This window comes from Trachemys scripta, chromosome 17, assembly GCF_013100865.1.
Source record: "Trachemys scripta elegans isolate TJP31775 chromosome 17, CAS_Tse_1.0, whole genome shotgun sequence".
NCBI classification, from domain to species: Eukaryota; Metazoa; Chordata; order Testudines; family Emydidae; genus Trachemys; species Trachemys scripta.
The window spans coordinates 18,073,695-18,086,907 of record NC_048314.1 but is presented as its reverse complement, the minus strand read 5'-3'; the positions used below and the strand labels follow the sequence as shown (position 1 = coordinate 18,086,907).

Genomic DNA, 13,213 nt, shown 5'->3' with positions numbered 1-13,213 from the left:
GTGGTGTGTGTGTGTGTGGGGGGGAGGGGGGGTCAGAAAACCAGAAAAAAAAACAACTTTTTTTTCGTAAGGCTCAGCAGTTTTCTATGAGAGTCCAGCCTAACGTTTAAACCTGCACTGCTGCAACCCGTACTCCATTGTCACTGTCCCTAATTTCATGTATATATAAATACTTTATTTATTAACACCATTGGTCATTTGAAACATTAAGAAAACTGCATTATGAAGAACAGCAGAAATGCAGAGGTTTTTTAAATGGTTTGAACCAGTCTAAAAAAAAAAAAAAAATCTGAGACCTTATTTAAATGTATTGGACTTTTTACCTACAGGTGCTACAGTCCATTATTTCCTGTGTCGGTGCTCTATCATGTTTTGTGTACTCCATTTTTTTTTTTTGTTCCTTCTTTTCTCTTGCTTTTTTTGTACAGAATTTGGAGACTTACAGGTATAGATGACTTCCAGATGCAGCACATTTTTATTTTATCTTATTTGTAATTTTTCCACAGATCTGTGTCTCTGTTTTTTTAATCCAATTTTAGGAAAACCCCAGTTCTATAATATAAACTTTGTAATCTGAGGGGCGGAAATGTATAGTAAATTGAATTCTTGATTTTTTAAAAAAACTTTTTATTGTAAAGAAAAAAAATATACAGAGTTTAACAGAAGTTATGCTTTTCCCTATCCCACCCCCAATTCCCTGAGGCTACCTCGTTGCCTCTAACATGGGAAGCCTTGACATTTGCCCTGCTGAGCCCATATTAGCAGACTGCCAAGAGCCTTCGGGCTGCACCTTATCCTCATTAAGTGGTGCAGGTTGCAGCTGTCCTCATTTTATAACACAGGTGTAGCCTATGAGGACTGCAAATCCCAGCATGCAATGTTTCCAGCAAGTTTAGCTTCCAAAGAGCTGGAGAGGAAACATTGCATGCTGGGACATGTGGTCCTGGTGGGCCGCACCTTCTTTTTGAAAGTGAGGGAATCCATGGGCCCTGTTGCTAGAACACCACAGCTTGCACTTTGGGGCGTCTTTGCTCTAAAATGTTCACTTTGGTGCAAAAGTTACTGTATCCAGGCTCAATTGTCACTCACTTTATTCCCATGTAACCCCATTTTGTTGACAGACTTTTAGAGGATAGACTATCAGAGATGAAAGAGGTGGCTTACCCTTGCATCTGTCTACAAACTACATCATCGTCACCTCAGTCAGCATTTCAGGAAAGATGGTGAGGTATTCATACATGACTCTAATGCAACTGAAGCGGCTCGGTGTATGTGTCTTAATGACAAAATCAGGAGCAGCAGCTGTACACGGAATCTGCCAAAGCCCCGGAAGCATTATCCTGTTGTGCTATAGGAACGGACCCTGATTCTGTAAGACACTGAATGCCTCCTATAGGTTGCTGAAGAGCCTCTAGTCACTTTGAAATCAATGGGATATTCAGCCTTTCTGCAGGAGGTGCTCAGGGCCTTGCAGGATTGGGCCCTAAAGCATTTGCAAGGAATGGATGAATGAGGGTATCCAGCATCTTACTGAAATTAACAATTTACCTTTTCCATTAAACTGAGGTTCATTTCAGTTCCTATATTTTTTTAAACACTGCCCTTCGTTGTTTAAAAAAAAAAAAACTTCTCCCCCAAACAGATCCTTAGTAATATATTTTTAAACGTTACTGTGAGGAAATGTAATATACATCTAATTAGAGCTTACGGTGGTTTTTTGTTTCTTGTTTTTGGTGGTTTTTTTTTTCTTTTTGAAGGGTGGATTTGCTTTTTTGCTTTTTGTTTTAACCTTTAATGCGTGTTAAATGAAAATGAGGACTATTTGGTTTTAAATAGATCTGAGCAATTCAATGCCAATCTGGAAAAAAATCCTGAGAAATAAGCTATTTCCTTCATACTGAAATCCTCCCCCATGTGCATCTGGGTTACATCTATTAAATGAATATGAAATTCACTCAGGGGCATAGTCATTGGTGGCAATTTACGCAAGTGTTTACATCAAGTAAATAAAAATAAGTTTGATACTTGTAAGAAAATGTGGGGGGAGCCCACAGCAGGAAGGAGAAGAATGTGCATGTCCCTAATCAACCAGTGTCCGTATATCATTTAAAAGTTTCATAAAATGATCATAGGTTAAGCCTATTTCTTGTCACACCATAAGACCTAGACTCCTATGGAAGCTGAGGAACATCGGCCTCCCAAAAATCAGGCCCTAGTTCACCTAGAAAACGAATGTGTTGATTAAAGCTTTTTCACTGAATAGATACAGTTGACACAAAACAAACTCGGTTTTTTTATTGCTGTGATTTTAAACTTTCTTATCAACAGGGTTTGAAATTGTGGAACTGATTTCCATTCAGAATGTAAAAATATGTATAACCAGTTACTACTTTTTTATACACACACGCACGCATTAAAGTAGTATTTGGGTTGTGGTCTCTTTCCATGTTCTGTGGTTGGTGGAATCAGACTACAGTTACCTAATTTAATTTTCTCTCTACTTTTGGGACTCTTAGACCAGTTTTTAATTTGTTTCCTTTTTTTTAAATGATGTTTTTTAAAGCGAGGGTTGGAGCTAGGGGTGGGAGTTGGGGCATGACCAAAAAAAATAACCTTTATAGTAATGGATTTTAAAAATACATGTTCTAAAACGCAAGCAATTAGCATTATGGTGCAACTGTGGGCAGGCTGTGAGTTATAGGAGATTAATACAGGGCAGGAGGAGGTCATTACACTAGCAGCATTATCGTCCTTGTAAAATGGTTAGATGCATTTTTTAAAAATGGTATTTGCATATCTTTTTAAAAAATCATTTTTTAAAAGTAAATAAAACAACCCACCAGCTAGGATTTGACACGGGCCTTTTAGAGCTTACGCCCCGATAACTGGCATAACAATTCCAAAACAATTGGTTGTACGTTTTGTTCTGTTTTTCCTTTTTTTTTAATATTTAAAACAAATGTTACTTTTCTGTATGATGTGCATGCAAATTTACCGTAACTCTTTTTCTTAAGACTTTTTAGTGCCATTTCTAGTATATTCCTGTAAATGTCAGTTACTGAAGAATGAGTCAATGTAACTAGTTTTAGCTTGTTTATTGCAAATGCTGGCCTCGACACAACAGAATTAAAAAAAAAAAAAAAAGTTAGAAAGTAATCTTTGATGTTACTGGTAATCATGGACCCCTCTCCTGGGGCATTTGTTTTGTTTTCATAATAAAAAAAAAAAAAAGCGCCTGCGTGTGTGAAGTTTTATACATTGCTTGTTTCCTTCCTTCCCCCCAGGACTTCACCATGGTTGAAATCATATGAGGTCCTGATTCAGCAAAGCACTTAAGTAGTATTGCCAAACCTCAGAAATCATGAATTGGGACCCCCAAAATCATGGAACTAGCTTAAAAAAATCACACGAGTTTTTAAAAATAATAACTTTGCATTTGTTTTATTTGCCTGCTGGGTTTTGAGCCTTTAGGATCGCATCTGCTCATGATTTCAAGCTTTTCTCTGCAACCCTGAGGGTGAGAAACTTGCCTTTTTTAATAAATGAAAATTGAGATGTTCTCAGAATCACATGACTCCAGATGCTGGGGCATTAAGTAAAATCTCAAATGTCATGAAGTCATGAGATTGAAAATATTGACTGTACATGCTGAAGTTTAAGCATGTACAGTAAAAGTTGTTTTATCCGGCACTTCACCAACCGGAAAGCTCTATAAACCGGCATTTCGGATCTTCATTGAAATTCCGGTTTATAGTCCGGAGTTGGCGAGGAGCCATCAGGGGTTTGAGGCACAGGTGAGGGTGCAGGGCGCAGGCTCTGGGAGGGAGTTTGGGTGCAGGAGAGAGCGTGGGGCACGGGAGGGGGTGCGGGGTGCTGGATCTGGGGGCACTCACCTCGGGCGGCTCCCCGCAAGTGGTGACCTGTCCCGGCTGCTCCTAGGCGGAGGCATGGCAGGCGGCTCTGCGCACTGCCCCCACTCTGCCCTTAGCACTAGCTCCGCAGCTTGTCTGGGAACTGTGGCCAATGGGAGCTGCGGGGGCGGCGCCTGCAGGCAGAGGCAGCACACACAGCTGCCTGCCGCACCTCCACATAAGAGCAGCCGGGACAGGTCACCGCTTGCAGGGGGCCTGCTCAAGAGCGCCCCCAGGATCTGGCACCCTGAGTCCCCTTCATGCACCCAAATTCCCTCCCATAGCCTGTGCCCCACACCCCCTCCGGTGCCCCAACCCCCAGCTCCGCACCCCCTCCTGTGTCCCAAGTCCCCTCCCACATCCAAACTCTCTCCCAGAGCCTGCGCTCTGCACCCCCTCCCACACCCAAACTCCCTCCCTGTTAGTTAACCGGCATTTTTCACTTACTGGCACCCCCCCATTCCCTCAACATGCCAGATCAAACAGCTTTTACTGTACTTCATTTCTATTCAACCAAGTACTTGTGTCTCTAATTAACTTCAAGCGCGTGCATAAATCCCAGTGTAGTCGGTGCTTTGTTGAATAGGGATGTGCTTATGGCTTTGTCTACACATGCAAGTGGCACCACTTTGAATATGCCAGTATGGTCAAAGTGGTATAATCCCCCTAGTGTGGACATAGTTATACAGGTATACATGTGCTTCTACTGGTATAGCTTTTCCTTTACAAGCGAGGGAATAAGCTATACCAATATAAAGGCAGCTGTATCCCAGGTTAACTGTGTTCACACTAGGGATTGTACTGTAAAACTATATTGGTTAAAAAAAGAACCACACTGGTACAAAAACTATCTAGACCAGGCCTCAAGTACTTGGCTGACTCAGGGCCATAGTACTGGAGTGATCTAGGCTATTGCTTCCATGGTTTCCCCAACTAATTGTTCAGGATTTATTTTTCAGCAACCATCCCGCTTTAGGCCCTAATCCGGCAACTGAATCCATGTAGATGAACTCTTACCACTGAAATCAATAGGCCCTGCCTGGAGTGTGGATCTATTTGCAGGATTGGGGGCATAGGTAAGCTACAGCATGGTTCTTGAAGGTTACCTGAACAGGATCTGGGGGAAGGGGCATTGGTTTGGTTTAAATTTTTTTGTTTGTTTTTACATCAGAAATTTAGGTCTCGTCTGCCCTGTTTTTCTGGAAGACTCCATGGATGACCAGAGAACTAGAGAGATATGACATCATGGTCACCAAGGAGATGCAAACTGATTTACTGAGAAGGGAACTGATTTTTATTCAGATGGTTTTAAAACTTTTTGCTTTTTGTAGACAGCTCTTTACTCAAATGTCTAACGGACCACTCTCTTGGTTAAACATTCCACACCTCCCAAGACCCAACCCTTCAATGGAAGACTTGGAAAGCTCCCGATACATTTCTCCGGGGCTTCCAAAGAGATTTCCAGGGGGAAAAAGGAAGAAAATATTTGGTGTGCCTGATATTTGCATGACTGCCCTTTGTGCTCCAGGAGAGAAGTCCTGGCCACAATGAAGTCAATAGCAAAACTCCCATTGATTTCAATAGGTCACATCCCAGACGCATGAGCACTCGGCACAGGTTTGCAAGTGGTAGAACAGTACTCTCCCTTTTCCATCTGCCCACCTGCATCCACTACCTGGCTCTTCCTGTCTAATTCTAAGACTGCGTCCTCACTGCCCAAAAGGGGGGGTTTTAAGAGCAAGGTTGCTAACACATATTAGCTATCTTGCTGTAAAATCCTAGTGGAAACAAGGCACAGACAGTTGTTACGGTGGGGTAGGTGGGCGAGGTCAACATTATGTTCCCCACCTGAAGGATCTTGGCTAAGCTACATCGCCATAACAACTACAGAGCACGAGGCATAGACAAGGTTATGCCATTCTGGCAATGTACAGGGCATTTGGACTCACTTTCAGTGAGTCAGAGGGGGGTAAAGGACCTGAGGTAAATGAGAATCAGGCCTGTTATCTTGATGTGGGAAGTGCTATATTAAAAGAGGGAAGCTGAGGAATTTCACTCTGGTTTAACAGCTGGTTAAGCACCAGTTCATTACTTTGAACTGGCCAAAACTAACGCCAGCTGCTGGGATTTTTACCAACACTGACCCCACTTATGCAGCGGCCGTTGCTATTCTAGCAACAGTTGATTGGTCCAGTCTGTCTTGTGAGCCAGCAAAGGCGCAAGAGAGGTAAGTGTTTTATTAATAATAACCTGTAAGAGGCACAGTCAGCACCACTGGGCGTAGTCAGGGGGTTAATTAAAAGCTGGACAAATTGGTATTGGAAACCTTGGAGCTACTTTCAAGTGGCTAAGTCTGTGGTTTGCCAGTGAGAGGGGACTCAGTCAGATTTGGCTAGGTACACATTTTTCTGCCATGTGCTGGCTATTTTAGGTCTTATTTTCAGGCACTATATACCCCAAGGACAGGGGTAGCTGAGCCCCAAGAGGGTAAGCTCCTGCATCCCCATCCCCTTTAAAAATAAGAAGAATAGCTGTACTGGGTCAGACCAATGATCCATCTAGCCCAGTATCCTGTCTTCCGAAAGCGGTTGGGAACAGCTGCTTCAGAGGGAGGGATAGCTCAGTGGTTTGAGCAATGGCCTGCTAAACCCAGGGTTGTGAGTTCAATCCTTGAGGGGGCCACTTAGGGATCTGGGGCAGTACTTGGTCCTGCTAGTGAAGGCAGGGGGCTGGACTTGATGACCTTTCGGGGTCCCTTCCAGTTCTGTGAGATAGGTACATCTCCATATATTATTATTAGAGAGAATGAACAGAGCAGGGCAATTTTTCAGTGATCCATTTCCTGTCGTCCACGCTCAATTTCTGGCAGTCAGATGCTTAGGGACACCCAGAGCCACGAGCTATCCCTAAATGACAGCATTAAAAATTATGTGACATTTACTTTCTTCCTGTAGTTGTTTTATTCTTGTTAAATGGTCTTTCTCTCTCTCTCTCTCTTTCTCTTCTGGTGCAGGAGAGCTACTTCCACAAGATGTGCTGTCCCAGAAAAGGCAAAGTCAGCCCTGAGCCACAGATGGCTCATCAGGCTGATGTGGTTTACGGTGTGTCATTTTCCATCAACCACCTTTGACTTCTCCAGCCCCATGGATCCAAGTGCCTATTCTGCAGCTGAGTGAACTGGAGGCAGCTTTTCAGTGTGAAACTGAGCTAGACTTGAACACATGACCTGCTGGATTGTCATAACGCACCTTAACCACTTTGCCACTGCACCTCAAGCTGGCCAAGCAGGAATCCCCAGTAGGAATTAGAGATGTTATTTTACCTCTGTATTTGGCTCTGCTGTTACAGCTCCTGGATACGGTGTTCAGATCTGGTGTCCCCAATTCAAGAAGGATATTGATAAATTGGAGCGGGCTCAGAGAAGAGCCCTGAGAATGACTAAAGGATCAGAAAATCTGCCTTACAGTGATAGACGCAAGGAGCTCAAGCTATTTAGCTTAACAAAGAGAAGATACAGGGGAACTTGATCATAGTCTATAAGTACCTACACGGGGAACAAATATTTGATAATGGGCTCTTCAATCTAGCAGATAAAGATAGAACACGATTCAATAGCTGGAAGTTAAAGCTAGAGAAATTCAGACTGTACAAAAATTTTAACAGCGAGGGTAAGTAAGTGTCAGAACAATTTACCAAGGGCCTGGTGGATCCTCCATCACTGACTATTTTTAAATTGTGAGGGACTGGGATGTGGGCAGTTGTGCCTAGTTGTAGGAGCTGGAGCCCATGGTCAGTCTGGGAGTGAGAGGCCAGAGTCAGGAATCAGAGCTGGGTTGCCTGTAGTGAGGCACGGCTGGATCCAAGGCAGCAGCGGGGCTGGGAACAAGCAGGCGCCATTGTAGCAAATGCTTTGAGCAGCCAGCATCCTGCTACTGCTGCTGGTCTTAAGAGCAAGTGTGCTGATCCCCTCAGCCAATCAGATGGCTCCACTGAGACTTAGCTGCATTTGTTAGACTGCCTGGGGGCAGCGGCTTCTCCAGGCACCAGCGCTCCAAGTGCGTGCCTGGGGCGGCAAGCCGCGGGGGGCGCCCTGCCGGTCCCTGCGAGGGCGGCAGTCAGGCAGCCTTTGGCAGCTTGCCTGCGGGAGGTCCGCCGGTCCTGTGGATTCGGCGGCGGGTACGCTGAATCCGCGGGACTGGGGACCTCCCACAGGCCAGCCGCCGAATCCCCGGGACCGGGGACCTCCCACAGACGCGCCAGTGAAGGCAGCCTGCCTGCCGTGCTTGGGGCGGCAAAAAAGCTAGAGCCGCCCCACCTGGGGGTTTAGCTAGAAGGTAAGCAGGCCTCTGTGGGTCCTTACTGGACGTCATTCAGAAAAAACATCCAATCTTGAGTTATCTGCTCTAGGAATTATTCCGGGAAGTTCTCTGGCCTGTTATACAGAAGGTCAGACCCGATGATCACAGGGTCCCTTCTGGCTTGGAATCTATGAAAGGACGGACATCATATGGCTCCCTGTCAGCTCGGTGACTCGCTTTGACATCTTCACTGTAGCCCTTCATGCACACGAGAAGCAGCGACAGCAGGGATACTCGTCAAATCCCATCTCAAGCTCTACAGGAAGAGTTCACAAAACCTCTGGGCTGTTGAATCAGGAATGAAGACTGAGCAGCTGTCCCGGAGACTCCAGCCTCACCCACAACTAGCTAACCACAGGTAAACTTGGCTGTAGATTTGTGTTCTATGAGACTCATCCTTACGTTAAGGAATAGATGGCAATCAGACCACCGCTAGTTAATATAATCCCAAATTGGGTGTATCTGCATAAATACCTACCTGCCCAATACCTTGCCTTGGTCAGTATTTTGAGCTATAATACAAATAATAATCAGACGTGCTAAGGCAGTTAATGTGGAAAAGAAAAAAACAGCTGGTACAGATGACACGTTCAAACCATTTTAATTGACATCAAGAGACAATAAATGCATTTACAATAACTGCATAACTAATTACAGAAACTCGGTTCATACTAGTCATACCACCAAATTTGCCAAGACTACTGAAAATACATTAATACTAAATGATGGGAAAATATACAATCACATCTAGAGGGATGTGCAGAAAAGCAAACAATACAACATCCCCTTTAGTGCCGTGTAAGGCCGCTCCTGTAGACATGCTTAACTTTACCCACCTGAATAGTCCTGAGGAGACCAAGGTCATGTGTGTAAAATAAAGCCTATGCATATGTGTTTGCAGGATCAGGGCCCAAGTTAAACTTTCTGAACATACAGTATTCTGTAGTAATCGTGGAGACGTGCATAAATAGTAACAGCTAAAAAATCAGGGGGAACTGATCTGTAGTGAATGCACTTGCTAACAGTAAGCGCTGAGTGCAGAAAACTTAGTTCATCCCCAGTAGAATGGATGTGTTCTTGTTAGCTTGGGAGAAGGATGGATACCGAATTTCTCTATAGATTAAGAAACTTTGGAATATGTGTAATGAATACTGAGGAGTACAGGAGAATGGGCCCAATTCCGCAACATGCTTAGCTTTAGGCAGATGGGTAGCCCAACTGAAGTCAGTTAAGCAGGGGCACGAGTGCTTTGTTGGATCAGGGCCAGGGCCTCAAATAAGTACCTGGTTGAATTGGAGGCTAGGGGTCTGATCCAGCAAAATACTTCAGGCATTTAACTGTAGGCATGGGATTAGTGCCACCGAAGTCAACGGGACTGTGCCCGGGCTTGGAGTTTAAGCATGTGCTGGTGAGCCATGTAAATCCCATGACTTCTAAGGGCTTGACCCTGCCCTGCTAGATCAAGCCCTAATATACGCACTAGGGTAACGACTGCAGACACAACTGGGAGCCAGACACCACTGTTCATTTCCAGATATAGAAGTCTGATTTTTTTTAAAAAAATCCTTTAGACTTTAACAACTGAAAAAAATAATTTCTGGGCACGATTTTTAAAATACTGATATCAACGACAATTAAATATGAGACATTTGTCAAACTTAAATAAAAAATCCTTCCTAGCTTATTTATAATGGACACTCCCATTAGTTTTGTTTGAAATAGGAACTGCATAAATAGTTAGACACATTAACAAGGCTAAATGCATAACTGTTACATGCATTAAGGTTTAACTATACAGAAACCTTGAACGAGAAAATTCCGTTTGCAGCTGACCTATGGCTGTAGCACTCCTGTTTTCTTTAAGACATTTCTTTCCTTTCAACCCTTATCAAGAGACGTGTGTGTTTGTTAACAGAAGCTTTCTTCATTATTACTCTCCTAAATCTATCTTTGCCTATCTGATGGTTCAGTCATCATTCTGGTGATATGCTATTCAACTATTATATGTGACCCATGCAATTGTTACTTAATCAGAGTATTATTCATAGGAGTCGTCCTATTGACTTCAAGGAATGATGCCTTCAAACTGTTATCTCCATGATACTGAACTGTAATAGCAAAGAGAAGCAATTGCTGTTTTGCAGTGGACAAAGCCTTTATACACCTCTCTTGCCCAGCCCTTTCTAAGGCCCAAATGTAACTTCATTCAGCACCTCCTTTCCCTATTCTGCTTAATACTGTAAATTATTCAACTCAACTGCCAGATCATGAATTGAGATTGTAAGAGACCATGTACAGGGAACATATGAAAAGGGGACAGGAAAAGTCCAAAATGAAGGTTCTGTGTATTTTTGCAGAACAATCTCACTAGAAACATTCTGAAGAATGATTTCAAATGAAAACAGTTTGGACTCCAACATTCCCTAGCTGCATTTGCAAGGCCGCCATTGCAGAATTTTGCTAGTGTATAAGGACTGGCAAGTGAAACTGACTAGGCTATTTTCATCATTCAGTTTCAATGACATACGTAACATAAATCAGTGGCATAAACGGTGAAAATAAATTTAAACTTCAAACATCCTTTCAGTTTTAATAATCGTCTAAGGGCTAGTCCACACGCAAAAGTTGTACTGCTTTAATGATAGTGGTATAGTTAAAATGGTACAATAGCCCCTGGCCTCTGATGCTATTATATTGGTATAAACTTGCTTATGCCAGACTAGCTATTCTTGTAAGGGAAGGGGAATAAGCTATACAGGTGTAAGACAGGTTTATACCAATGTGTGTTCACACTAGGGACTATACTGATATAATGATTTCAGTAACAAAATCACACCCATAACTGAAAGAGTTACATTGGTACTCAATCAGAGGGTAGGTCAGGCATAAAGCAGTTAGACACACAAGGAAGGCAGTACGTCTTTTTTTTTTTTTTTTTAGCCTGATCCCTTGATTTAATATTTTGGCTTTCTCCTCTAGTAAGGAGTCCCCAGTCTTCATCTCTTCGTACTACACTGAACCTTGGTAGGTTGATCCCAATTATCTGATAGTCAGCAGTGATGGGACACAATGTAACCAAACCTACCATTAATATTAAATGAAAATGTTGTTTAGAACTTGCCTGAGGCCCAGCACAGGTTCTTTCATGTATTTGTTTGCCATGTACAGATCTCTGAGGCTTGGTCTACACTACCCCCCCCCCAATTCGAACTAAGGTACGCAACTTCAGCTACGTGAATAACGTAGCTGAAGTCGAAGTACCTTAGTTCGAACTTACCTTGGTCCACACGCGGCAGGCAGGCTCCCCCGTCGACTCCGCGGTACTCCTCTCGCCGAGCTGGAGTACCGCAGTCGACGGCAAGCACTTCCGGGTTCGACTTATCGCGTCCAGACTAGACGCGATAAGTCGAACCCAGAACTTCGATTTCCAGCCGTCGAACTAGCTGGTAAGTGTAGCCAAGGCCTGACACTAAGCCTTTAAAATTACATAATAATGCAAAACTTTGATTGCCCAGTGTCTCTGGAGACATCCAGTGTGTTTTTGTCCCGTACCAGGATGGCCTCATTACCATACTGCGAGTACCACATACTCCGGCTTCTACTCAAGTATGTACCAGGCGGGACAGACTCCAACTTCTGCTGCTGCTGCTGCCAGATGAGCAACGAAGTGTCCCTGTAACGAAGCCTGGCATAGCTCTCAGATAAGGCTTTTTCAGCTAGTGGCACCCGTCCATTCATTACTCTGCCTGTCATTCACTCTGGAATGACACTGGAAACTAAACGTGTTTCGTACCAGCTCTCAAGCGCCGTAGTGGATTCATTGACTTCACAGGTATAAGCAAGGGTACAATGCTGCTCCTACTGCTTTGAGATAAAAGGCAATCTCCTTTAGCTGTGGCACTATTGGGGTTTATGACATATAGGTCAGCATGCATAACATGCTGTGCAACACTTCTGACACAGACTCGTCTGTATGTTACAGCACCCTACAGGACTTGTGCTTACTCTCAGTGTAATAAACCAGGACTTCTGAAGGACCGATTGTACATTGACGATGCCCTGTCATTTTGCAAAGGCTTATTGTGCACACAGCCCATTTGGTACTGGAGTCCATGGAGAGACAGCCTCAACAACGTGAAATGGAGGGCTAAGGGCTAATGGCTGGCTCTGGAAAATCCAGACCCCTTAGATTTGAATTAAACAGTGAAACAGCAGAGATCTAGGAGTGGTCCAAACTTGCGCCCATTTCACTGTTGGTTCCTGGTTTCTTTACCCTTTAAAATGGATTTATTGATAGGCGTGCGTATGAGTCACTTCATTAAAAAGCACCAGGCAACAGATCCCCGCTGGGTCTGGTCGGTGCAGCGTATTTGAAGCACATCGGTTAAGTTCTCTCTGGTTTTCCAATTCCCAAAGATGTGTTCTCTAGTAATAATCATGACTCTCCGATGGAAAAGCAGCAAATGTTACAGTTTGGCCTGGGGTACGGCTGGGAAAACCCCAGTGAAATAGACATGGCTGGTACAATGTGCCGTGTCAATACCTTGTTGCATGTGGGTGGGTGGTAAAGGTCTTCGCAAGCTGATTCGTGGGTCTTTCCTTCTCACTGCAGACTGGCTTCCCACTGGGGTTCACCCTTCATTTTGTTCGATCTGTGTTGCAGCTTCAACCTAGAGTGAGAAGAAGAACCCGGCTGCTCACCTCCTCCCCCCAGAGCCAAGCACACCCTGGGCACCAGTTTCAGAGCTCTGGGGGAGAGCAGATACGTTTCAATCTGCTGGGGGGATGCATGAGTCTGCTTCACTTTGGTCCCCTGGTTAATACGTGAGGGGAGTGAGCTGTTCCCCTCCCCAGCCTCCCTGAGCCCCGTGGGGGCTGATCTTTGCTCGCGACCCCCACTAGTTATGGCTGGGGTGACGAGCTAGATCGCCAACCCCCCCCCCC

General features: G+C 44.2%; 1 protein-coding gene across 1 annotated transcript in view; it reads right to left on the bottom strand.

Moving 5' to 3' along the window:
* Positions 1-8,853: 8,853 nt before the first annotated feature.
* BRD3OS (BRD3 opposite strand) overlaps positions 8,854-13,213 on the bottom strand; it is a 4,587-nt gene continuing 227 nt past the window's right edge. Inside the window, exons 2-3 of the mRNA XM_034751914.1 lie at positions 11,733-12,939; positions 8,854-11,441 (exon numbers count right to left, since the gene is read on the bottom strand). Coding sequence (XP_034607805.1) covers positions 11,753-12,022 — 270 coding nt within the window. The 5' untranslated portion in view covers positions 12,023-12,939 and the 3' untranslated portion in view covers positions 8,854-11,441; positions 11,733-11,752. The remainder of the gene's footprint in view (positions 11,442-11,732; positions 12,940-13,213) is intronic.